The sequence below is a fragment of the Notamacropus eugenii genome, chromosome 2, assembly GCF_028372415.1.
Source record: "Notamacropus eugenii isolate mMacEug1 chromosome 2, mMacEug1.pri_v2, whole genome shotgun sequence".
NCBI lineage: Eukaryota > Metazoa > Chordata > Mammalia > Diprotodontia > Macropodidae > Notamacropus > Notamacropus eugenii.
In genome coordinates, this window is record NC_092873.1 from 222,520,818 (window position 1) to 222,548,353 (window position 27,536).

At 36.4% G+C, this 27,536-nt stretch overlaps 1 protein-coding gene and 1 long non-coding RNA gene across 23 annotated transcripts in view; one reads left to right on the plus strand and one right to left on the minus strand.

Moving 5' to 3' along the window:
* The first annotated feature begins 59 nt into the window (after positions 1-59).
* LOC140522343 (uncharacterized) lies at positions 60-18,512 on the plus strand. Of its 7 annotated transcripts, XR_011973296.1 has the most exons (4): positions 332-1,128; positions 4,556-4,739; positions 15,584-15,757; positions 16,257-18,512. It is a non-coding gene; the product is annotated as an uncharacterized lncRNA (long non-coding RNA). The 7 variants fall into 7 exon arrangements; XR_011973298.1 differs by lacking the exon at positions 332-1,128 and adding an exon at positions 60-149 and having other exon boundaries at positions 15,584-18,512; XR_011973301.1 differs by lacking the exon at positions 15,584-15,757 and having other exon boundaries at positions 157-1,250.
* The window catches only part of BCLAF1 (BCL2 associated transcription factor 1), a 37,719-nt gene continuing 25,911 nt past the window's right edge, over positions 15,729-27,536 (minus strand). For 7 of the 16 annotated variants that reach the window (XM_072637662.1, XM_072637654.1, XM_072637663.1 and 4 more), the window contains 4 exons: positions 26,811-26,986; positions 25,435-25,615; positions 24,302-24,448; positions 16,816-19,829 (listed from right to left, as the gene is read on the minus strand). In XM_072637662.1, the coding sequence (XP_072493763.1) occupies positions 19,587-19,829; positions 24,302-24,448; positions 25,435-25,615; positions 26,811-26,986 (747 nt within the window). In that variant the 3' untranslated portion in view covers positions 16,816-19,586. Of the gene's footprint in view, positions 15,881-16,815; positions 19,830-24,301; positions 24,449-25,434; positions 25,616-26,515; positions 26,679-26,810; positions 26,987-27,536 lie in introns of those variants that run through there. The other 9 variants (XM_072637665.1, XM_072637660.1, XR_011973292.1 and 6 more) reach the window with 8 other exon arrangements.

Below are 27,536 nucleotides of genomic sequence, written 5' to 3' on the forward strand. Positions count from 1 at the left end.
CCTGCCCACCATTGGACGGTCTTACCTGACAATCAAAACATGGGCGTGGGCAGAGGGAGTTTGTCCCGCCCCTGGGAAGGCGGGTCTTCAGTTCGGGAGACCAATGGGAACTCCCGCCGGGCAAGCCAAGCACCGGTTTCGGCCCCGAGGTAAGCCCACTGGTGGGGTTTGGGTCGCTGGACCTGAGTTAGAGCTCGTACCGCCACGCTCCCGCTTTCTGCTTCCTCGGGGCCACCTCGAGTGTCCGGAAGTCCCCGGAATGTGGCCCGTCCTCCTTCCCCGCCGCTTTTTGCTGGACGCCTGCCGGCCCGCCACCAAAGTTCAGGTGGGATGTCGGGCCGCTGCAGCCACACCCACCCTCGCCTCCAGCTCGGAGCTATCTCGGGGCCCTTCTGCCTCCCGCGGCCCGGGGCTCGCTCTTATCGCCCTCTAGGCTGAGTGGCTCACGTTTCGGGCGTTTTCCACTTTGGCAAAGCATCCTGGCCTGGTCCCAAATTCAGCCCCGGCTCGGACAGTGTGAACTGTGCTCACTCAGATCTGGCAGTGCTTCGAGAACCCTCGTAACCCTTCCCCCGAACAGTGAGGGATGAGCATTTGGGGCGGTGGCACTTTGCACCATTTTGCTGGCTGGACAGCCGCATTTAATGCCGTGGGTTCCTAATTAATTGTGCCACCCGCGCCCCTTAGGCTGCTCAATTGTCATCGAGAATGCAACTTCGGGCTACCAAGTATTTTTAAGGGGCACCCACTTCACACCAGGTCTTCCCCACGCCCAGATACAGCTGCAGTGAGCGGCAGGGGGCAGGGAAGAGGCACCCGGATCAGGAATCACATCCAGGCCTCGGGAGGTCCGCATCACGAAGCATTTCTTAGTCACGTGCTCTCTGCAGGCTCTGTGCTGGGACATTCACAGCCCGATGGGAATGAGACGCCAACATTGACGGGGCTAGGGAAAGGCTACTCGTAGATGGGATTTTGGCCGGGAGGCAGAGGTGCGGAGGGAGGGCAGCCCAGGCTTGGAGTGCTCCAAGCTAAGGGTGCAGGGCATCCGTTCCTCCGGGTGAACTGATTAAACGGCTACCGGAAATCTAGTACTTTGCCCCGAGCCGGCTGTTTCATCCTTCTCGGGTAAGAGACTGGCTCAGTAAAATCCTGTTAATATTAACATAAGAAATGGGGTCCGGAGTGAGAAACAGCCACTGGGTCGGTGTCACTGGATCGGGGGAGATTAAGACGTGAAGAACGGAAAGGTAGTGAAAGGCTTTGAACAGATCGTCTATTTAAACCTGGAGGTGATGTGGATCCTCTGGAGTTAATTCCCAGCCTCAGTTGTTGGGGTTAGGTGATATATACTTTGGAAAGAATAATTTAACTGACTGGAGCCCAGAAAACTTGTGACTTTTTTAATTGTTTTAAGCCATTCCTGTTAAACCTAATTCTTAGTTGAAGCATTTAATTTCTGTAACAATTTGTGTATACGTGTGTATGGCCAGCAAAAGCCAACTTTGGACAGCACTAAGAATCCTATCTACAGCTGTGTTTCTATATGAGGACCATAGATTTAGAGATAGAAAGGATCATAAGGATCATCTAAAAGAATTTATTTTTAGAGATTAAAAGTCTAAGACTTAGAAAGAATAAATGATTGAGTAGCAGTCAGCATCTGAATCCAGGCCCTCTGGCTTCGAAATCAGTTGTTTCCACTATATATATATATCACTTTGCTAAAAGTGGTTGAAATTAAGTCATATTGAACTTTATCCTCAAATTACCTTTCCTTATACTTTGTATCTTGTATGTACCTATTTGTTTACATGGTAAGCTCCCTGAGGGTAGGGTGTATTTTTGTGTCCTTACATTTGTGTACTCAGCATTTAGCACATTGCCTGGCACACTGCAAGTACTTGTTAAATGCTTTACTTGATCAATTGAAAATTTTTTAATTGTCAAAAGGCTCTGTACGCTTGATTTAAAAAAGTTTCTTTTCCAATGAATAGACTGCTTGGATTAACTAACTGTTCCATGTAGTCAACTTTTGATGGTAAAAATGTAGGGCCAAAAGCCAGGAATTTAAAGTAACAATCAGTGAATCAATACACCGTTATTAACCAGCTATTTTATTGAGGCACTGACAACACAAAAACAATGCCAAGACAAAAATGAATGGTCAGTCAGCAGTTTCCAAAAGCTGCAGAATCCTTAAGGATTCAGAGTAGTTGAAAAGTCATCAGATTTTGCAGTCAAGAGATCACACTGGTAACTCTGGAGATGGTCTTGGATGAGTGATGAAATTGAAATGGGTTGAAAAGTATGTAAAAGGGGAGGAGAGTGGTTAACTTTTTCTAAGGAGTTTTGGGTATAAAGCAAAGGATATATAGGACGATAGTTTTCAGAGGCAGTAGGGACGTGAAAATTTGTTAAGCATAAGAGAGATCTGAGCTTGTTTGTAGGCAACAAGGAAGGACAATCACATAGATGATGAAAATTAAGTAGGTAGGATGATGTGTGGGGGCAGGTGGCTAGAGAAAACTCCAGAAGAAACTGGAGTAAAGACAAAGAAAAGGGCATAACTAAGGAGTTTTTGAAATGTAAAGAGGGAGTTTAATGGTTAAATGGGGGCAGGTGGTTGTCATAGAGGACAGATAAGTGTACTAGAGTGAGGATGACCCAGTTAAAATCCAGCTTCAAACTCTCACTAGCAGTGTTATCCTGAGCAAGTCACTTAATCTACGTCAATTTCTTTATCAATAAAATGAGGATGTAAATAGCACCTACCACCAGGGTTCTTGAGATTTATGTTTTTGTTTTTGGAGGCATTGTTCTGTGCATTGGTTTTCTTTGCACTCTTATCTATACTGCAGCATGCTTTAGTGGGTCAGAGTATGGGAGTCAGGAGTTTGGATTCTAATCCCAATTCAGTCACCAACTGACTTTGGTCTAGTCTCAACCTATATTTTGTAATGGCTTGATTGCTTCTTTAAAGGTTATAAAAATTGTTTCATGAGAGAATCTTCTCCATATAAAAACAACTGCTGTCTTCTGTACTAAAATGTTTTAAATCAAATACTTTTGAAAATTGTCTCTAATTATGAAAATGTTCTATCCTTTTCCTTTATTTAAGAGAGTAAAGCAACACACTAAATAATAAGAGTCAAGTTACAGGAGTACTACTGTGGAAACATTAAAATCTAATCAAAATGTGTAAAAAAATTCTATTGATATCTTTTGTTTTTACATCACCTACGTTTGTCTCATATCCCTACCCTTCTCCTTGGCCCTCTTAAGAGTCATCAGCTATATTTAAGATTGACTTTTAAGAATTTATTGAAATACTAATTAATGGATTTATTTCATTGATCCTGACACTCCCAGAACTTAAGAATTGTATGCCATCCATTACTTTTCATCCTATGTGATTTTTATTTCATGTCCTTAAAGTCCTCCCAAGGGCATCAAACCAACCTGCTAGAATCCCTCCTTTAAATCTTTTGATTTTTATATTTACCAGTGCTACACTTAGCATGTACATCACTTGTTATTGGTCTATTACTACACCATCAGTCTCCATTCTTTTTTATAGAATTTCTTACACATTTATAATAGTCTGCTGCATCATCCTTATACTTACCAAGCATCCACTGAGCTTGAAGCTGTTTTGTTTTTCATTCTTCTAAAATTGTAGTGTTCCAAAATTCACCCAATACACAGTATCAGCAAAAATAGTGATGTTAAAAAGATGGAGTTTAAAGAGAGCAGAACCAAGAGGAAAATATACATGACAATACTAACATTAAAATGCTGTGCAAAGATTAATCTTGATCCCAGAAAAAAGGAGAAGAGACTTTCAGGAGAAAAAGAGGAGATTTCAGAAGAGTAGGGAAGTTTTTTAAACGATTCTTTTGTATTCCTTGAATGATGAGAAAAAATTTTAATAGGAAAATAAAAGAATGGAATGTAGTTTGTACTGTCAGACCCACTTAGTTTTTGCCCAAACTCATTTTTGAATATGAAGATTTAGTGAGACTGGGATATATGTCAGAGAGATGACTGATTTTTTTTAAAGGCATAAATACAGATTATTAATTTAGAAGAAAGAGAATTCAGTGGGATTTTGTATTAGGGAGCTGCTTGAAATTATTAAAAGCCAAATCTGGATCCAACTCATTTTCTGTCTGAAGCCTGTCCAAAACAGAGGCACTGATGGACTAATTCAATAGGCCATACAACTTGCCATGCCATAACGATCTAAACTGTATGCATTTTTCATTCATTTGATTTTTCCTATGTGAAACTTTCGAATGGTTATGAATCTGCTTTAGGAGATTCATGTATTATTCCTGGGTTTATTGCAGTAAGCACAATTTATTTTAAATACATTAAATAAAAGCTTTAAGCTTTCAAAGAAACTAAGTGTGAAAGATAATCTTAAGGGTTAAATACTAGATACTTCATTAATAGCAAATAAGAACAGTTTTTAAACAGAAATAACTGATGAATTAAATAAACATCCAAAAGTATAAATTTGTGCTGTCTGTCTCTGCTTACATTTTTAAAGGGATATATGTATGATCGCAAGGAAGGGTCTATTATATGTTTCCAAACGCATTTACAAGCACGGATGCCTTAACAACTGTCATGAGATTTAGCTTCAGACCCACAGAAGAGTAACAATTGCTAAAGGGTATCATCCTGGTCTCACGCTTCTGGATCATCCTGAAATTTTTCATTCATCTCTTCAGGCAAGAAGTTTTTTAATCTATTTTTTCTCTTAAGTGAAAATTGAAATTGTACTTGATTTTAATAGTCTAGTCAAACAGCAAAAGAGAAAGTGGTTATCAAAAACTTCTCATATAAAACCTAACGGCTTATTTTCATGTGTTTTTAAGTGTGTGGTTAACATAATTCCACCTCTTCCCTCCCTCCCTTCACCATCTTACTTACCCATGTTTATTTTTACCATTATAGCAAATGTTTCTTATTCAAGGCTATTTGCTTTTAATATTTTGTGCTTTTATGACTCTTATCCAAATACTTGGTTTCAAAAAGTTCTTACAAAGAAGCATTGCATTTCCTGCAGTTGGGACAATTCGAGAAAACTTATTTAAAACATAAATGAATTTTGTTCAAATAGAACCATGAATGCAGTGAAAAGTAGTCAAAAGTCACTAAAGGCCTAAGAGCTTAATAAAAACTAATATCAAAAGACCTTATCTTAAATTACAGGAATTTTACTATTCCCTAAAAGTATGAACCAGTGCTCTTTAAGTTGAAATCTCTAATTTATGATAATTAAAACATCTGTTCCCTTGTTGCAATAAGGCATGCATTGGAGAAGGGGAGAGGGCAAGAAATGTAGTAGGTTCTGAAGGGAGTCATTAGATGTAAACCAGTCTTCCAACACTGAAATTTGTTTCTGCAGTATCTCTACCTTTCATAGCTAAAACCAGTCACCACAGCTCTGACTTTACTAATTCAATAAATATTTGTTGAGCACCTAGTGAAAACCTGGAGAAATTTAAAATTCATCCCTTCATTCAAGGAATTTACCATCTTGTAAAAGACTAATACATGAAACAACAAGAAACATAAAACAGTATATCCTTAAATTGTATTAAGAAAAACTAGTGAAAATTAAGAGAAAAGCTTGAAATAGCAAGTTTTAAAAACTAGATAGGTATCTCTGCTATGCTTTTTATTACCTGTATGACCTTGGCCAAAATTTAAATTCTCTAGGTCACCTCAGTTTTATCATTTATAAAATTAAGGAGTTGGATTAGATTTGTAGTCTCTTAACTCTGTAAAGGTATTATAGAAGAGGTAAGATTTCAAGCTAGAGTTTGAAAGAAAATTTGGAAAGGGACAGGAGAATACAACTACAATATGAACAAAGGAATAAAGATGGGAATGAGCATACTTTGTTACTGTGGATGTTGAGCATCTGTCCTTCAGCTTGGATGAGGAAGTAGGAGGGAAGAAGTTTTGAATGCCTAAGGCCTAGCAGAGTTTAGGTTTGGGAGAAGGGAAATGACATGATGAAGAGATCTCCATCCTACACACCCCAGTTCCACATTATATCATGTACATAACAGGTGCATCCTTAGAATTTGTGATAGTTGACTCTCATGTAGGGTAAGCCATGTTTCCAAGTGTGGTAGAATACAGCAAAAAGGAATGTGATGGGGGCAGAGCCAAGATGGCAGAGTACAAAGACTCCACATACACCAGCTCTTCCCCACAGCCCATATATAATACCTGTAAAGAAAGACTCTCAACAAATTCTAGAGCAGCAGAAGCCACAGACCAACGGAGATTTCCAGCCCAGGGTGACCTGAAAGGCCGATGGGAGAGGTCTCTCAAACCCAGGCAGCATGGCACCAGGAGGACCTAAGCAGGCCTTGGGGGCAGAATCGCCAGCATCAGTAGCAGTGATTTGCAGATCCCTCAACCCACAGGTGGCCAAGATGGGAGCAGGGTCTTCCCATAGCTCTGGCCTCAGGTGGCAGTGGCAGAGGCCCCAGCAGGCAGCAACAGCCAGCAGCAGCTCCCACAGCAGCCTTCATCCACAGCTGGATCATTAAAACCCCTGAGGGCACTGAGCAGCTGATCCTTACCTCAGCCCAGTGTGAAGACCCTGCCCCCACCTAATGCTCCTGGAGGAATTGAGCAGCTGATTTTTATCTCACACTGAATGGCAGTCCCGCCCCAGCCAAAACCCTGGGGGAATAGAGCAGTTTGTCTGAATCTCAGCCCCCCAATGCTGGCTTGGTGGAACTGGAGACCAGGTGGTTGTGAAGAGGATACTACTACTCAGATTCTGGGCACAAAAGTTTCTGGTTGCTCCCAGACCAGTGTCCATGCTTGATTGTGCCACCTTGGAGGAACTGAGATCTTACAGATCCCCAGAGTAAACCCTACTCTTGACAAAGGACTTAAAAGTCAAGTAACTGGTTGGGAAAATGCCCAAAAGAGGGAAAAATAAAATAAAAAATAAGACTATAGAAGGTTACTTTCTTAGTGAACAGATATCTTCTCCTATCCTTTTGGGTGAAGAAGAACAATGTCTTCCCATCAGGGAAAGACATAAAAGTCAAGGCTTCCGTATCCCAAACATCCAAAATAAATATTCAATGGTCTCAGGCCATGGAAGAGCTCAAAAAGGATTTTCAAAATCAAGTATGAGAGATGGAAGAAAAATTGGGAAGAGAAATGATACGAGAAAATCATGAAAAGCATGTCAACGACTTGCTAAAGGAGACCCAAAAAATGCTGAAGAAAATAACACCTTCAAAAATAGGCTAACTCAATTGGCAAAAGAGGTTCAAAAAGCCAGTGAGAAGAATGCTTTAAAAAGGAGAATTAGCCACATGGAAAAGGAGGTCCAAAAGCTCACTGGAGAAATAGTGCTTTAACAATTATAATGGAACAGATGGAGGCTAATGATTTTATGAGAAACCAAGAAATCACAAAACAATATCAAAAGAATAAAAAAATGGAAGATAATGTGAAATATCTCATTGGAAAAACAACTTGACCTGGAAAACAGATCCAGGAGAGACAATTTAAAAATTATGGGATGGGAAAGCCATGAGCAAAAAAAGAGCCTAGACATCATTTTTCATGAAATTAACAAGGAAAACTGCCCTGATATTCTAGAACCAGAGGGCAAAATAAATATTTAAAGAATCCACCTGTTACCTCCTGAAAGAGATCCAAAAAGGGAAACTTCCTAGGAACATTGTAGCAAATTCCAGAGTTCCCAGGTAAAGGAGAAAATATTGCAAGCAGCTAGAAAGAAACAATTTGAGTATTATGGAAATAGAATCAGTATAACACAAGATCTGGTAGGTTCTACATTAAGGGATCAAAGGACTTGGAATATGATATTCCAGAAATCAAAGGAACTAGGACTAAAACCAGGAATCACCTACCCAGCAAAACTGAGTATAATACTTCAGGAGAAAAAATGGTCCTTCAATGAAATAGAGGACTTTCAAGCATTCTTAATGAAAAGACCAGAGCTGAAAAGAAAATTTGACTTTCAAACACAAGAATCAAGAGAAGCATGAAAAGGTGAACAGCAAAGAGAAGTCATAAGGGACTTACTAAAGTTGAATTGTTTACATTCCTACATGGAAAGACAACATTTGTAACTCTTGAAACTTTTTTTCAGTATCTGAGTAGTTGGTGGGATTACACACACACACACATGCACACAGAATAGGAAGGGATCATATCTAAAAAAAAAAATGAAATTAAGGGGTGAGGAGGAATATATTGGGAGGACAAAGGGAGAAATGGAATGGGGCAAATTATCTCTCATAACAGAGGCAAGAAAAAGACTTTTCAATGGAGGGAAAAAGGAGGGAGATGAGAGGGAAAACATGAAGCTTCCTCTCATCACATTCAACTAAAGGAAGGAATAAAATGCACCCTCATTTTGGTATGAAAACCTATCTTACAATACAGGAAAGTGGGGGATAAGGGGATAACCAGGGTGGGGGGGATGATGGAAAAGAGGGCAATGGGAGGAGGGAGCAATTAGAAGTCAATACTCTTGGGCAGGGACAAGGTCAAAAGAGAGAATAGAAGAAATGGGGGGCAGGATAGGATGGAGGGAAATATAGTCTTACATAACATGACTATTATGGAAGTCATTTGCAAAACTACACATATATAGCCTATATTGAATTGCTTGCCTTCCCAATGGGGATGGGGTGGGGAGGAAAAAGTTGGAACTCAAAGTTTTAGGAACAACTGTTGAGTATTGTTCTTGCTTACAACTAGGAAACAAGAAATACAGGTAATGGGGTATAGAAATTTATCTTGCCCTACAGGACAGAAGAGAAGATGGGGATAAGAGAAGGGAGAGATGTTAGAAGGGAGGGCAGATTGGTGATATGGGTAATTAGAATGCTCGTCACTTTGGGGAGAGGGACGAGGAGAGATGGGGAGAAAATCTGGAACTCAAAATTTTGTGGAAACAAATGTTGAAAACTTAAATTTTTAAAAATTTACAAAAAGAAAAAAAAGACTGTGATACAATAGAGAAGGTCCTGGTCACCACTAAATTTCTAGTGGACCAGACAAGCAGAGTTGTATGGTTTTTTCAAAAAATGCCAGAAGTATGAATTACTCTTGTAATAATTAAATGGCATCCTACTTAATTCATGAAAAACATCACAACTACGGCACAATGGATGGAGTGCTGCAGAGTCAAGTACCTCATATATACTTACTGTGTAATTTATTGTGATTGTGTAAAAAGAAACAATCTCCATCAGCTTCATTTTCTTCATATGTAAACAGGAAATACCTCCTACTTCATAGGATTTTTGTGAGAATCAAATGAGATCGTGTGTAAAAGCACTTTTCAAACTTAAAGTACTAGATAAGTGCCAGCTATATTTTTTAATCTCTCCTCAGCTTAAATATTCATACTATTTACATTTCATCCCAGAGAATTCGGAGATTTTACTAGTTTTTTTTTTAAATCAAGAAACTGTAAAATCACTTATTGTGATCCTGTGAGACTATAGAAATATCAGTATTTATTTCAGAGAATACTGTTTGAAATGTTTCAGTTCATCCTTTTCCCAGAAGCCACTCATTTAGAAATGATTTTTTTTTAGTATTAAAGTAGAAACATGTGTTATAGCACTTTATTTAATGTAGTATAAAATACTCTTTTCTTACCATACTGTTTTCAACTTGAATTTTCCAACATCTAGCAGTATGTCATCCAGAGTTAAAAAAAATGAAATCAGGTTCTCTGCCCTCTTCCCCAAAAAGGGAAACATCCAAAGGAGTTAGGAAATCTGTGGTTTTAAATTGAATCGACTTAACAATGTATGTAAAATATTTCCAAAGCATTAACATATTATATTAACATGTAACTTAAATTGGAATCAGATATGTATTCTTCAAAAAAAAAACAACCCACTAAATCACCTAAAAAGTCACCTTTTCCTATATAAAGTATTTGTACTAATTTCCCAATCTTTTCCAATGTGGAGGCACTCAAATTATCTTTCAGAATGCCTTTCTGACATAATGACATAGTTTGGAATGATCAAAAACCTGGAAAAAATAAGGAAAATGTCTTTATTATTATGAGGAATATGGGCAGCATGGCATAATGGATGAAGTACATTAGGCTTGAGTGAGAAAGGCAGAGGTTCAAATCTGACTTTAGATGTTAGCTGTGCAGACCTGATCAGGTAACCTCTGTCTCTCATGAAATACCCTGTGATTTAGGTTATAGAAAATTCTGATCCTGTATTGGTCATTTCCACGTAGGGAGATCCCTAACCTGTCCTTCAAGGTACCTGTCTTTCCTATATGTGATTTTATAAAGATCATGCTGTGTCTTAAATGACAATAAATAGGGAAGAATTATGAGGGGGATAGGGGGGACCAGAAAAAAGCTGGACTGATAACTTCATTCTTAAAAAGTTATTCATTAAGGAGAAACTCCTTCCACTAATGCAGATTGCCTGGGGGCAATGAAGTTAGTAAGTGACTCACCCAAGGACACAAAGCTAGTGTCAGTGGCAGAGCAAGAATCCAAGTCTTCCAAACTATTCGCTCCACCACAGTGCCTCAGTTTTTTCATACTCCCTTAATTTTATAATGCCTATGGGAAAATTAGATATTCTTGCTTGTCTCCACTTGCATTACCTTAAAGGATTCCTGATTTCATAGGAGTCTTCGAACATGCAACATGGTGTGGAAGAAAATTCTGAACTGTACTCTGTTATAGGCACAAGCCTGAAGAAATAATTAATTACCCTATATCTAACCTTTCTTTCAGCTTAGAAAAATATTCAAACTGGCACAATCACATGTGCTCAGACATCTAATATATGTCATTTCAGAGTCAAAATGTGTAAGATTCTTCATTCAGTCAAATTTGAACAAGGATGCAGAGTTTAGGCAATATTTAGCAGTTTGCTTCTCAAAATAAATTACTTAATTTAAATTGGCACATTGTTTTCTTTTTAATTTTCCTAAAAATCATTCATACCCCTTTAACTATCTTCTTCAGGAGTTCTCCTTTCCAGACGGTCAGAAGTGAACCCAAGAGGTATTTCAAATAAGTGAGGTAAACAGTAGCTTCTTCCTTCTCTTAGGTGTGTCATTAGCCTCAATTTCTTCTGGGTATGGAGAGAAGAGGCTACTGTTCTTAAGATCTAGGATCCTTGTCCTATGACATCTTAATTACTTTAGAGAGGAAACTTCCTCTCTAAAAGACGAATTAAAGATAGAGGAGCTGGACATTTCTCATATATTAGTGCAAAGACTCTGGACTAGGATAATTTTTAAACATTTTGGAGGCATGAGGGCTTTGTTTATTACTTCCATCATGCCTTATATAATTGGGTGTTCAACTATAAAAAGCAGTTTTTGAAGATACCCAACCCTTGTGAAAGATGAACAATTGTGATTGCCATCAGTTTATTCTCAGACTACCAACAAAGAGATTTTGTAATCTGCCATTCCTGTGAGTTTTCCCAAAAATCCACTGTAGGCCACAGAATGCCTTCCTAACTATTCTTTTAAATTAGTAAAAGTAAGAGAATAACATCTATCCTCACATCATTGACAACTACATTTCTGGCCATTAATAATAATAATATTAATAATTAATAGGCTCAATAATATATTTTATGCCAAATCTTCATTATTTACTTATATCCACTAGGCATCTTTTAATTCTTTTACGTACAAGAACTCACAATAAGTTAGCATCACCACAATGAAATCTAAGAGATGGACCTATGTGGCAGTAAACAGTTTGCCATCACTGAAACTCTTGCTATTTCCTCAATGCATTCCAGGCTGATCTCCAACTCCTGATTCATCGCCAAGCCCAGCTACAAACACACACATATATGTATATGTAAAGAGGCAGTGTGACATGGTGAATTGAACAGAGGATTTGAAGTCAGAGACCTGGGTTTGATAACTGACACTACCTGTTTAGTCCTGGTTAAATTCACTTAACCTCTCTCCTCAGCTTCCTTATTTGTAAAATGGGGACAATTACAGTATAGTTCTAATAAGTTCGTTGGGAAGATCAAATGAGATATTTAACTATTAGTATAAGGAGTTATGGATACTTTTTTCCATTTACTTTGTTTTCCAATATTTTTCCCATTGCTAAAAAGGTTTTGTAATGTTCTGGGCTTAATGCAATGTCAACTGTGAAAAGAATTTTTGGAGAACTGTCACCATTAACATGAAATTCTTTGATTCTGACCTTACATGGAACAGCTTTCATGAAACTGTGGAGCACATAAATATTTACTAAAAATCATTTTACACTGGTCTTGATGTCATTAATAACTGGTGTTCAACTGGCATGTTGTACTTTCAATATCCACTGGGTTTTGAACAAAATTTTTGTGCTGTTGTAATGGTAATTTAAATGGGAAGATCCCATTTATTAATAGGCCCATGTGACCTGCCTGGGTCACATGGAAGCCTGAGTTACAGGAATCTAAGTTACATGGAAGAGGAAGGGGTGGAGCAGGAAGAGTGTAACAGGAAGAGGCAGAACTAGAACAGAGCTGAGAGGAAGTTTAGTGATGAGAGCAGTCAGAGGTAGGAAGGATGCAGGCAAGCAGGCAGCTGGCTAGTGTGAGAGTCTGTGTTTTGTTTAATAGAGTCTGCTTGTGATTTGTTTAATGGAGCTGGTTTGGGGAAAGCCTAGCATGGGGAAGGCTTGTGGATGGTGTTGCCCTCTGCATTGTTACTTGTATAGACGTCTTTGTTACTATGATGGATTTGGCTTTCCGGTGTCTGAATAAATGTTTTGGTTCTGTCTTCCATGTGGAGAGTCTGTTGTATTTCGCGATTCAGAATTCCACTGGGATATTCATGGCCACCGGGGGCACTGTGAATATCGCATTGGCACTACAGTTATAGACCCTTATTAAAGTTTTTTTTACATTTGTCAATTATCTGTAACCATTCAAGCCTGCATTTTACTATACAGGATCAAAAACAACAGAAGAACATTATATTGTGCATGACAGCTGTCTTACTTGAAAGATGTAGTTCACTGTAAAAAAAAACAAAAAATGGTATGCATAAAGTGCCATAGCGGACTTGGACCTAGGAATACTAGTATTCAAATCCTGTCTCATACACTTATTAGCTGTGTTGATCCTGGGCAGACACTTAACCTCTGTTTGCTTCAGTTTCCTTATCTGTAAAACAGGGAGAATAATAGCACCTATCACCCCAGGGTTGCTGTGAGAATTAAATAAGAATATTTATAAAGCACTTTACAAAATCTTAAATTACAATATAAATGTTAGCTTTATTATGATGACCTATTATTATTCCTTTTTATTTTGAGGTAGAGTTACTATTATTATTCCTTTATATTTTGAGGTAGAGTTAGCTTCTTTTGAATTTTCTGTCTCATAAAACTTGTACCACAATTATCTTGTAAAACTTAATTCTCTCATTCACAACTCAGTAAATTTTAAAGATGACAAGGAAAACTAGATAACCTTGTACAAAATATTTGATTATAAATCAAATGCCCCATATAAATGCTATTTTCTTAGATTTGGCTATCTAATATAAAAACCCAGATTTACACAAGAATATCATAAATTGATGGAAATTGCCAAATTAATTTGCATAAAATGTTTTTAGAATTCAAAATTATCTCAAGTCCCTTCCAGGTATTTTGATTTTTCTAGTAAGTAGTGAAATATACCTGTGTAAATTCCTTTCTAATCCCACCCAATTTTTTCCCTACTAGTTCACTAAATGTACTATTATACTTTATCAAAAGTTTCTAATAAGTAGAACTTACATGATCAAACTTTTATCAGTTACCACTAAGAGTCCCAAACCCCTTTTTCCTTAGTTTGCTGAGACTTTTATGGTGCCTGTTTATTCACTGAAGGACTTTAAAATCAAGTAAAGACATCTATTCCTAAATCTTTAACCTGTCCCATCACCACTCTTGCTCAGGGACTTAACTAGCACTGTACATATATACATACCCTAAAGGCTTAAGATTTAAGAAAAATGAAATGTAATTTTGAGGCTGAATATTCAAGAGTTTTATGGGGTTCTGTAGTCTCCAACATCTTTTAGAGTACAAACAAGTCATTTGCTCAGTGTTTCAGAATGATTATTCATCAAAGACTCTTTCCATTTTTTGGATAATGAATATAAAAATGCTAAAGGCCCCAACTTTAATCTCAATAAAATTTTATTAAAGTTGAATTGGCTCCTTTCACTTTCTATAAAAAAAATACAGAAACTGCAGTTATGTTACTCGCTATTCATTCCACAGGCATTTATTAAATGCCTACTCTGTTCCAGGCACAGTCCTAAATGCTCTCTCTCAATGAGCTTACATTCTGGTGAGGAAAGGGGGAGATTTGTATGTATATTATGCTGCGTTTCATTTTTTACACACTGAGAAGCAGCATGACTTATGGGATAGAGAACTGATCTCTGAGCCAGGAAAATGTAAATTCGAATTCTGACCAACATGCTGGCTGTGTGACCAATATGGGCAAATCACTCAATGTTTCAGTGGCCCCAGGCAACTCCAAGATTCTAAGTTTGCAAAGAAGATGATCTGCAAGGGTAAAAAAAGTTTACTCACCAGGAGTTTCCTTTATTGTTTCTAAAGAAACATACAAAGTTGGGGGGAGGGGCTGAGGGAAGGATAGAAGCAGTTTGTGCTCCAAGAACATCCAAGGCCAGGGAGACAGAAATGAGATGTCAGCAGCATGAAGTACATACAGGCAATAATCTTAGAAAGGTATGCTGCAGCCAAACTGAAGAAATCTTAGTGCCAATTGTAGTTTGTATTTTATCCTAAAAGCAAGAAGGAACTGAGCATGGAGTTATTTTTTCATGTTTTGATAAGATTTTACCAGTTCTTTCCCCCTATGGCTGGAATAATATTTTCCAGACAGGTGAATGGGTTATGGGGTAAGTCTAAAACTAAAGAACAGTGGTACCCAATGCTGTCAAACAAGTTTCTAACTTTCAGCCATTAACTCAGGCTACCTCTTTCTCAGAGCCTGTAGGTATTCCCCTTCTTTCTGCCCTCCCCTTCTGGTTTAATAATAGATTTGTATGCAAAAGGATGGAGTCCAGAGACCCAAATTCTAATCCCCTATCTACCATCCAGTAGCTGTTGATCTATAAAATGGCAATAACACCCAATCTCTCTGGATTACATATTATAAGATCAGCAATTTGGGGAAAAACATAATCTATACAAAATTCAGATTACTGACCTTGAAGTATAGCTACTACCTAGGGTATAATATTTTCTTTCATTAAGTTCTGGAATGAGCACCAGGCACTAGCATAATATCCCATTTCTGAATTCAAGAAATGTAGATAGATGAAGGAACAGTCTCAATAATAGTACCCGACTTTGGTTCCTTGCTTACGTTTTTTTCCATGGAAGGGAAGTGAATTTTTTTGTCGTCACATAAAGACTACCAGGACAATCCCATTTAGATAATCATAATTTATCACTAACGTTAAAAAAAAAAACCTCTACAAAAAGCATATATCTTTTTTCTTTATGCAGAAATGATATTGGTGATGATATTCAGCTTCTTACCAAAAGATACCAAATGCAATGAATGTTTCCTTTAAAAGTACTCCAGAATTTCTAAACAAGTTTAAAACAAAGTCTTTACTCACTAATTCAAATAAGACAGCAAAGACTATTACCCTTTAAATCCAAGGACTAGAAACTGAGGTGAGTACTCTGAGTTGTTTTTCCAGGAGTGGTGATGGATTTGTGCTGTTCTCATATTCTCCTTTTCAACCAGTAGCATATGTTTACATAGCTGGATGGCCAGGGATGGGCTGTAGTCTGTGGCTATAACAAGGTAAAGGCCATTAGTTGCTGGGGCCTAAGTTAAATCATTTTTTTCCTTCAGGGAGACAATTAAGAATTGGCAAGCAGGCCATCAGCCAATACTGTATAAAGTGCATTAACTTGTTACAAATACTTCATCTGATCTATGTGTAGGCTAATGAAAGGCATATGGTAGAAGGCAAAATTCTCGTTTTTGTTCAAAGCTTCCTGCTAAGGAAGAAAGGTCTCCATTTTATTTTCTTCTTTCTAGGACTCACACAGGGTGAGAAGGCAAGGATGGTGGCAGTTTGCACTGATAAAGTGCCTACAACAATGAAATCAAGGAACCAATGAAATTACTATTTGTTATTACCATTTATTTTCCACTTTTCCTTAGATCACAGGACATCTATGTGAAGTTTTGTTGAAAATCAAATGGGTCACCAGCTTTACATTTCAAATAGTTCTTGGGAGATGTACTAAGAGTTAAATCATATCTTGCTCAAAGAGGTAATGGTAGCCTTCTCTTCCTCCCCTCCCCCTAATTTTTTTGGCAAAGAATTAGACAAAATGGATTTTTAATATTTAAACCACTAATGATCAGCCATCTTTGAGAAGCAGACCCAGTCTTTCCTAGCACTTAGACACAGTACCTTCAACGAATGTTGGTTTAAACTTAAATAAAAACAGAAGCATTTCCATCCCATGTTAAATTACTTTCTCAAAATAGTGACATAAGTGGCTAAAAATGTGGCCTAAGTTCTTTCACTGATAATGCCACAGGCCAACTAGTAGATATGAGGTTTGAGAAAATAAAGCACTTCCATATCCTGAGAGTAGAACTCAGCATACAACTATAGTTTTTAGAAGGCAATTAATCCAAGTTCTAAAAAAAAGTCATAGAAACTGATAGGAAGAAAAATTATTCTTAATTATGGTAATCAAACAATAACACATTACCACTTACGACATTTTATTGGCATATGACAATTTTACAAGGGTCCCTATTGCAATATACATCACACTGGAGTCATCTAACCATCTATATAGCCATCTTTACTGGGGAAGACTTTTCTCAAATTAATGCCCAACACTGGTTTAAACTGTGACAAAAAGGAATAATGACTCCTGATATTGTAAAAAATATATTTTGCATTTAATAGTAAAACTCCTAGGATGTTGGAAGGTATACACACCTAAGAACTGAGTCATGGCCTTCTTGTGATTAAGCAGCTTTCTTAATCCTTCCTGGAAACATCCTTTGGTTCATTTTGTTTCCCTTCTCTGGGCAAAAGGAAGTCTGTCAATGCAGGTACCAAAGGGTTAATATTTCCTGCTACTGTAAACATTAGACAATTTCTTAACAAGAGCAATTTAGCTTTGGTGTACATGTCAGTAATTATGAAGCTAAATTGTGGATTGGAAAAAAAATGCACAGTGTGCTTTACCCCTGGGCTCTGAAAAGACATGAATTTGCATCCCATCTGGGATTCTTCCCTCTTAATTAGGGAAGTTAACAAAAATTTGTTGTACAGATAGCAAGTTAAAGCAGTGTTATCTGCTTTCAAAATCTGATGTGAGGTTCGCTCCTAGGATAGCCTTTAACTACAAGGTCCTGTGGGCCCTATCTAGTTTACTACCACAGAAAAACACTCATTTTCTTCAGTGAAAGACAAAAATGTACAGCAGTGTATAGTGAGTGTCCCTTCTAAAAGTAGCAAATATGTTCAAATAAATTATCTATCTAGCAAATGCTAAAGTGTCTTAAAAAAAAAATGTTTGCTTGGAGATGATCAACTCATTGATAAGATGGTACCTCAGCCTGAGTAACTTCCTGAGTAATGGCAATGATGTAATTTTTGTTTTGACAATTATTTCCTTGTTTTAAAAAACACTTTAAGGTAGAAAATTAGTACAGGGAAATTTGCATAATTGAAGTTTTCTTTTGCTTTTCCAAATATATTTACCTTTTCTTCCCTCAACCCAACCCCATTTTATTTTTAAACCAGCTTTTTTTTTAGCAAATGCTATTGCTGCAACCACCAAAGTGCCGGATCACACACTGATCAAAAAATGAGGGCAGAAGAGAGGTAAGGATTTCATTTTGAGATGTTCAAAACTTTAACAGAAATAGCAAGCACTTGTCCTTATACTTGTGCACAGCTATTTTGGTTTTCTTCTCAACTCTGAAAAAGAAGAATTTCCTTTTTGTCCCCCAATTATAAGGGTTTGAATTAACAGTTCATTTTCACTATTTCAGATTTTTATTCCTTTTAAAGCTGTAAATACTAATGAAGACAATTCCAGCTGCAAGACTATCTGCCTAAAGAAAACCCCGAAAAGAAAATGATAAAGCCATTTTACAAACTGTAACTAAAACAGAAACAAATGCAGGCTGGGTCAATGCTGCAACAAACTTCCTGACAAAAACTTTTTATTGGTGATATTTGAAAAACAAGTAATTCAAAACACTTCTAGTGAATAATTTGTCCTTATTGCCTAACATATAAGTAGCTGATCTTTTTCAATCTGAGACATTTCACTTATTTAAATCATGTAAAATATGACTACTTTCTTTCCATTAAATACTTCGGTTCTACAAGCATCTACATGAAAATTTTTCTGTAGGATCTTCCCCATCCTAGCTATCAGCCACATCACATGAGCATTGAAGGGTTTTTAAACTTAGCACAAATTAGGTGGAATTTTAACTATAACGTTGTTAGTTACAGACTAATTTCGTTCCTCAAAGAGTAGTTGATTGTCCAAGACCATGAATCAGTCCTCAAAGAGTGCCAACAGTGAGTTGTGAAGCCAAAAAGGAATGGCTTTCAAGCTTTTCTGCATTCATACTTAGTCCTTGCTCTCAGTAGAAAAGCATTTCATCAAACTATTTAATCTGATTTTAATATTACGTATACAATGAGAAGTGCTTACCTTTTTTACTTCTCAAATGTTAGGCTGAGCAAAAATGCTATTTTCCCCCTTTTAGAATATTCACTGTAGTGCTGAACTTGCTTATTATTAGTTCACCAAAGCAACACAACTTGTTCTGTAGTACACTTTAAAGTACACTTCACCCTACAGTGTAATGTGTTCTACTTAAGGAAGATGCTAACAGCTGTGTACTGTTAAAATAATTAACAATTTGTATAAACAATTTCTGTTCAGGGATTTGTATATAGCACTAAAGTTTACTTCAGAATAAAACACTGACAAACAGGGGGAAGGAAAAATCAGAACTTTCACAGAGTTGTACTTGACCATATCTTATAGACAAAGCAGAATTACAATGCATATAACAAAAACAGTAAAAGTTTTTTTTTTTAAAAGTTGATAGTTACAAATATGGTATGTAGCAACTTTCTACTTTGCTTCAATACAATCCTCAACATACACTCTACTATTATTGAGATATTTAAAGACTTAAAACAAAAATTCTACAGACTACTTGCAAACAGTAAAATTTAAGTAAAATGCTTACATTCGTTTTTGAAAACAAAAAAATCACGTAAAAAAATGGTGGGTGCAAGTTCTGCTCTCAGTTGCAATCTTACTTCAGATTTACTATTCCTATAATAAAAAAAACACAGAAAGTGAAGATTAACAGAGCCGGGGGGGGAACTACATACCATATATAAACCATAGCAAGCTCTGTTTATAAAATTAGATTTACTAAGTTTTAGCAAATTGTCACCCTCCTAGCCCATAGACGGAAAACTGCTCTTCAATTCACTGACAAGTTGGAATTTTCTACCTTTTCTTCTTTGCGTCTGTCCTTCTTTTCTTCATTATTTTCCATGGTCTCTTCTTCATCTTCAACAATCCCATCCCCTTGGTATTTGTCATGTGTCCATTTTGGACTGCTACCTGATTTTTTGAAGTTAAACCGCCCTCTGCCACGTTGGAAAGTGCCGCGGCCTCTTCCTCTTTTGGCCCAATAATCCACACCATCATCCCTGTCGTCATGCTAGAGAAATGTTAAAAATAATCAATGAGATGCTTTTCAGCCCCATTTAAAGCACGTTGATAATCATCTAAGTGTTAATTTCAAAACTTTTTACATGTATCAGGTAGGTGTTTAGGAAGTATGATTTGTTAGGCTTCCAGTAATTTTTAACATGTAAATTTGTCAGGTAGACCTGCTGAAATCAAGGAGACTCCAAGTCCATAACTAAATGTTATCTTTTCCAATTTATAAGGATTCTTTCTTTTGAAACCAACCACAAACATCTGGTAAATTGTCATAAAGTCTTTTAACATGCAGAATTTTTTATCAAGGGTTAGCATTTTTTCATAAATTTCCAATACTTAACCACAATCATACTAGCTGTGAATGTTAACAATTGGCTCCAAGTTCTATCATCTCCTCTTTGAAGCATTCTATATGTGAAGTTTTACATACAACTCTGTATTTATAAATTACAGGAGCAACTAGTAAATGAGCTGCTGCCCACTGCTAAATGATAAAAGGGAGAGGAGAGAAAACAATTTGAAACTAAATGAATCCAGCCACGAGGAGAATCATGGAACATCTGCAAAACTGTGGCCATCGGTAGCCCATTTATATTTCTTCATAAAACTGAAAGATTCTTCAAAACATTCAATGATTATTCAATAATTGCTAATACTTTCATTTGAAAATTTCAAGATATATCTAAAGGTATACATACATTAAGCTGAAGATATTTGAGCATTTGACAATTAGCACCGCTAGATTCCAATATGTCCTAATCATACTTTGCCAATTAAAGATCAAATTCTTTACTAATATGTTCCAATGTATATCTTCATAAGGAATTTTGTTTACAGAGGTATAAATGTAACAGTTGCAAAAGAATATACTCCAGGATATTATATTATTTAGTTTGACTAATTCCAAGAATTAGTTCCAGGGTTTATGGTACAAAAAATTTTGAAACAAGTGTGCCAAACTGAAACTGGACCACCAAATATAATGGAAGTTTAATTTAATCCCAAACCCAATTAAATTCCCTTAAAGAAAATGGCAGTTTAAGACTTTAAATTCTATTGCATTTCTCTATTAAATGTTCTCTGACAGGAGATACTGGGAGGGGGCAGATTAAAACAAAGAAGAATAACAACCAATTCTGAGAGATCAAGAGAATTGTTACTGCCAGTTTGTTGCTGAAGAGATTAACTAGTTAATACTAGAGAGAAAGTGCCTAGAAGGAGGAAGGGAGACTTCTGGGTATGCTACCCTAAACCTCAGCTCCTCCTCAAAGTTTCTACCTTTGAGAGTTATTTCCTTGAGGTCCACTCCTCCTCTTTGATTTTGTAAGCAATGGAAATGCAGCTAATGCTCAGGACCTCAAATAGGGGATAAAAGGAAATATCCTCTCCTAAAAAGAGTAAAAGCATGTTTTCAAGGAGAGAAAAAGAGGCAGCAAAAACTTGGGGGGGGCAGGGGGTTTAGGGTGTCAAATCTGACAATCTCTCTCCTCCCTCAGGTAAGAGGAGTAAACAAGGCTTTTGATGAAAATCTCAAACTTCTGACCCTCAAATTCTCATACTGGCTATACATGACCATGAACTGAACCTCGAGTTAAACTAGAACTTAAGCATCATATAGACTCTATAGAATTCTTAACCTGGGGTCTATGAATTGTTTGTTTTGTATCTAAACATTTTGACTTACAATTTCATCATTAACTGTTTTCCTTTGTAATCTAATTTTTTTAAAACATTTAAAAACATTGTGAGAAGAGGTCCACAGGTTTCACCAGACTATCAGAGGGGTCCTATGACACAAAAAATGCTAATATTACCTAATCTGGTCAAACTAATTAAAATGATGTGCTGGAGGGTAAAAAGAAACTAATTAGGACCATGACAAAGATTAGAACCCAGGCATGCTAACTCTATCCAATCCTCTTTTCTTCCACAAAGCATTCCTACCACAATGTGAATGAATCTTCTAAACAAGTAAAACATCCCTTTACCCCCTTCAAGGAGTCTCTATAATAGACAGCACCCCTGGACTGACTAAACTGTCACCACTGACCTAGCACTGGGATAACTACCAAAACTTCTCTTCAGCATTTTATGTTCCTTAACAGTTATGACCTTTTAAATTTTCACATACCTAATGTTATAAAAACCTTCATTTCTAAATGGTATCACAGGTACCTTCACCTATGGAGTGTTATGGGAAATTTCAGAAAAAACATTAACAATGTTACCAGGATACAAATTAGACTTATGGTGTGAGAGCTGCCTATAGGAGGATAGAGAGGTTCAATGACTTGTCCTGGGTTACACACCAAGGTCCTCCTGGCTCTGAGGCCAGTTGTTTATCTTCCATTATTTCAGTGGTATCAATATCAAATAACTTTGACAGTACAGATCAAATTTCTAGTTTTAGTCATTTAATTTTCTAATGCCCTAAGAACCACTCAATGGGATAGGAAATGTTTTTACAATCTATCACACTACAGATCTTTTCCATTAAATCTTTACTAGACTCTAAGTCCCCTACCCCCTCTCAATAGTCCTTCCAAGCAAAAGTTCTACTCAGAAAGCTAATTGTTTGAATCCTTGTATCCTGTTCAAAGCAGTTAGCTAAGTTTAATTTCATAATATGAAATTCAAATTTATATATGTAAAATCAAAACTATGTATTATTAATAGACGGTAGCAAATCAGGGCACAAGTTTGGTCAACTTTGGAAATGCTCAGTAGCTAGAAAAGAGACTGTGGATTTGAAATTTGTTTTTGTTAAAATGAGGCTGTGATAAACATTTAGCTGCTTCTTATATAAATTAATACTGATAAGATGGCAATGTGTTTTTTTAAATGCTCCTGTTATTTATAGGTAGCTTAATTATTGAAATAGCCCTTTTTTATCCTTAGTGATTTGTAAAGTTCTTCAATAACTATAAGTTAAGCCAATGAATATGCATTAAATTATACATTAAAAGTCACCATACTTAATACAGGAATACCCAATTGGAAACTCTAAGAAGTTCTTAATCCTTAATCCTGAAAAAAATAGATTGTCAGAAAGAAATAAAAAAGTTGTTCTAACTCCCAAAAATCTGGAAGGTGTAATTTATTTATGAAAATTATATCTAAAAGCAGACAAGAAATCAATGTAATTGTGCTCATACCAACCTGCCTCTTTCTGGAGGTAGGAACAGCTATAGCCTGTATCAATGCTACCTGGAGTTAATATGGAAGAAAAAGCTATCTGATTTGAGTATTTTAAACACCACCAGTGCCAAACTACTAAAACAAGCTCTTTCTAAATCTGAGGTGGTATTATCTTCTTTAGACTTTATAACACATAAAATATTGAGTAAAGGCGTTACCTTAATTTTTATTTAGATACTAGGTAGAAGAGTGACTGATTGCAAACTCACAAACATAATAAGGTTTGTTATGTTTAACTCAGTTCAGGTTTGGTGATGCTTAACTAGAGAAATAGATATGAACATTTTGTGAAACGTTTTACCATTACTACCACCCCCCAAAAAGAAGTGACTTGTTTAAAAGGAACACTGATGCAGCACCGACTATGTCAGGGGAACTGGATAATATATATATATTATATCACTTAAGGACTAAGAGCAGTCCTTAAAAAGCTATATATAAAGCAAAATTTTATAAATAGAATACTATTTCCCCCACAGTGATCCACTAAGTTTCACATATTCAGAAAAATGTTTCCTAAAACAGTTTCTTTTAGAGTCTGGGAAAAGAAGGAAGGGAAAAGTGGTCTGAAAATGACCCAAGAAAGTGATCCAAGTTATTTCCCAAAGCTTGACTGGTTTTCTTGAAAATCTGATACTTTTTTCCCCTTCTTAATCACATACTAAAGGTATTTCAACCTACACCAGGCCATTACTTCTGTTTCAAATCAAACTTTTCCCCTCCTGCCCTATTCATTTTGCGAAAAGTTATTTCCTTAGCAAATGATTCTCATCTCAATACCAGTGAAATGCCTAGGTCAATCTACCAAGAAGTCTACCTAGGACCATCTCTTTTCCCAATAACAACTTCCCACTAAGTAATTCACAAATAGTAAAATAATGGTGTCTCCACGAACTGTTTTAAAATACGCTGTAGGCTTTGTTTGGATTTATTTTACTTTTTAAAAAAAAATGCTACCATAGCAGTATTCAAACAAACACATAAACCATAGTTATAATATTCCATCCTAATTATGGCTGCCATCCATTTGTAGCATGTCCTCCACTGGAACAAACAAGATGTGTAACAAGGGGATTAAAAGCCCTTCAAACTACCTATACTGCAAGTCAACTAAAAATGTGCAACACATTTATTCTTTGTTTTATAAACATTATGGTGAAATTTTATTTAGAAATTTTATTAGCATGAAGGATACCTATACTAAAGTTTATTCAGCCAGTATGCTTTAAAAAATAATGCAAACCAAACACACAGATTTCTAACACCCACCAAGAAGTACTTCTTGCTCTTTGGGGTATATTCTGGATCCCATTCCTCTTCCTTCGGTCTCTTTTGAAAAGTAGTATTTGAGTTGTTTGGACCAGTATTTGTCCCAGCAAAAACTCCTCTGGCTCTTCCTCTGCCTCTAATTCGAAACTGATTAACATTAACAAAGTTGTTTAGTTAGGCAGTCAAAAGCTGTTTAGTTACATGCAAACCATCATTTCACTGCATTATTTGTCCTGCCTCTTTCAAGCCCATGAGGAGTGAAAATACAAAGTTCAGATGATCAGAAAAAACTCTGCCCACTGGAAATTGGTGGAAATACACAAGATAAAGAAAAAAAAACCTAAAAAAGGGAGATTTCAAGGACTATACTCAGAGTATAGAAACATTCAGTTGTTTCTGTTTTCTCACAACCAACAAAGTACTCTTACTTCCTTTAGAGATTGCTGTAGAGCCACTGAATGAATGAATCCTCTGACCTACTACAAGCCAAGGACTTTATACTACTACAACCTCTGGTCTTCATTCACCCTCATTTATCAGGGAGCTTCTGACCCAGAGTAGTAATCAAAATCAGAAGTGGCAGGAATATCAGATTTCACACAAAGGAAAATAACTGCCCCTGCCTCTTCAAAATATAAGCTCTCTTTCTTTGGAGATGTGTACAATAGTCACAATCACGTTCAGAGCCAGGGAAACTGCCCAGTTTATATACGTCATTAAACAAAGGACCTGTGGTTTCACCAGTGTGTGAACTCCCTCCATGGACCCAGATAGCAACCAATCTAATTTAAAGTCTTAAGAATTGCCTAAGGCTCAGAGGAGTTAAGTGACTTGCATATGGTCACAGTCATGTGTCTGTTGGCGGTGGGGCTTGGACCCAGGTCTCCCTGACTCCAAGTCCACCATTCTCTCTATACTCTGACTCTAAATGTGCCACAATTACTTGTCATTTACTGATGTTATACTACTGACAGCAGCATTTCCAATGCCCAGTTTTCTACTGACAATGGAATAAACTTTAAGAATAATAAACAATCATATCCATTATCATCGATCAGATCCATTACTTTCCTGAAGGACAGCACTCTCTGTAATACAATTCCCTGAGAGCATCAGAGAGTTTCAGAACTTACAAAAGTTCCTCTGGGTCGGCTGACTCCTGTAAAGCCTGAATATTCTTTTGGTTCATGGTGGGTTTTAAACTCTTCTTCTCTTTCCTTCTTACTTTCTTTTTCTTCTCGAGAGCTTGCTGAGGAAGAGGAGGATGAAGAGGATGAAGATCGAGAACGGTCTGGCTCTCTGCTTTTATGTTTACTGTAAAAATAGAAAAAAATACTGTGTGCTATTTTTAAAATGATGAACAATCTGTAGAATCTTAAAACTATAGGAGAACTTTGGGTTGTTTTTTTTTTTTTTAAAAAAAGCTCTGGTCTACTAAAAATAATGAAAATGAAATAATTGCATGTTAAACTTGGATACATTTTCAGTTTCCATTCTCCTTTCACATTTTGATTTTATTTTGTTAGTGGAAAAAAAAAACCTACTGTAGCCAGCCAGTCAGAAGGCAGCAAACTACAAGAACAAGTTTCTGTACTTTAAAATTTCAAATATTAGCTTGTTTCTTTTAATTTTCTTTGGGAAAGGAAATCAAGAGCAGGGTAAGGAAAGAATGCCTCAGAGGCAAGTTTCAAAGTAGCTACCTAATTCAACGTAAATGAAATCTCTACATACTCGTGACCAACAGCTGGTAAGATATGGTCCCTATGTAGCACCACGTAGAAGTACAAAATGTATAATACTACAGAGACCAGTCCAAGAAGGAGGCACAAATAAAATCCACACTGATCCAATGAATGACAATAAAAAATCTAAACAATACTTCAATTTCACTAGCTAGTTAACATATAAATATATGCATATATGTGTGTATATATGTAATAACATTTGGCACTAATGGAAATCAGATTTACAGATACTAACAAAACACCCAAAAGGTTCATACCTGCAGTAACTCTTACCACTGCTTACACAGTATCCATGGAAAATATTACTAAGAAAGACTAGTACACATTGATACTTCTTAAAAATTAGTACTTCCTCCCCCCCCATCTCACCCATGTTAAAAACCTCTGGCCATCATTTAAAAATTCTTGTACTCTGGGTGTTATGAGTTGAAAAAGTGCGGAATCAAGCATAACGAACCAAAGTTCTTACACAAACTGTTTCTAGAAATGCACTGCATTGAAGTCCAACCTCCTGATGTAGCCTGGATAATAGGACACATTAATTTGTCATTTTTTTTTTCAGTGTTAGCTTGCTATTCCAAAGTTTTTGTCCTCATCCACCATAAGCCGTGTAAAAGACAAATACATTTTTGCTGTAAAACAAATAATTTTAATTGTTTAAATTTAAACATTCGATTATACAGTGAAAATTGAAAGCAATTAAGCTGACAATTACAAAAGGCTAATTAGAAGCTAAAACCTACTTAGATCATTTTAACAATTACCTGTCATCTTTGTAAGATTTGTATTCTTTGTAATCTTTAGGAGTTTTTTCTTGTTTTCTGGATCCACTGGATTCCCTGGAGCCCTTGGAATCCCCCCGTTCTTTACTTCTTTCTTTTCTACGACGATCAATGTCATGTCGAAGATCAGCAGAATCACACCTTAATTTTTTATCTCCCTATGAAAGGAACAAATGTGAAATAAAGAATTTACAATATATATGTATGTATGTATATATATATATATATATACATATATATATATATACATGAAAGCGAAAAATATAGTCAACCTATCTATCCATATCAAACCTGGAATTTAATCACAGAAACAATGTTATAATATACACTACATACTATATACTAGTGAATTTTTTATAATAAATATGTACTTAGGAAGATGATTCCCTAAAAAATTAAAGAGAAAATATAAATATGAAGAGAATGGGCATATTCTAAAAGTTAATTTTCCAATGAATGTTACAAGTTTTTAAAAATAAAATGTGTTGTCCCTTACATATTCCTTGCTGTCAGTTACATACTGTGTAGAATTTTTTCAATTATAACAACAAAGATTTGTACACACTTCATCACTGAGTGCCCCTTGTTCCACCAACATATTTTTGAGTAGCTAGTATTAAAAGTACAATCTGTGGCCATAAACAGTTGCTTCTTTTGTGAACTTAATAGCCATATAAATACCAGAAGAGTCACATTCTATAATTTGCA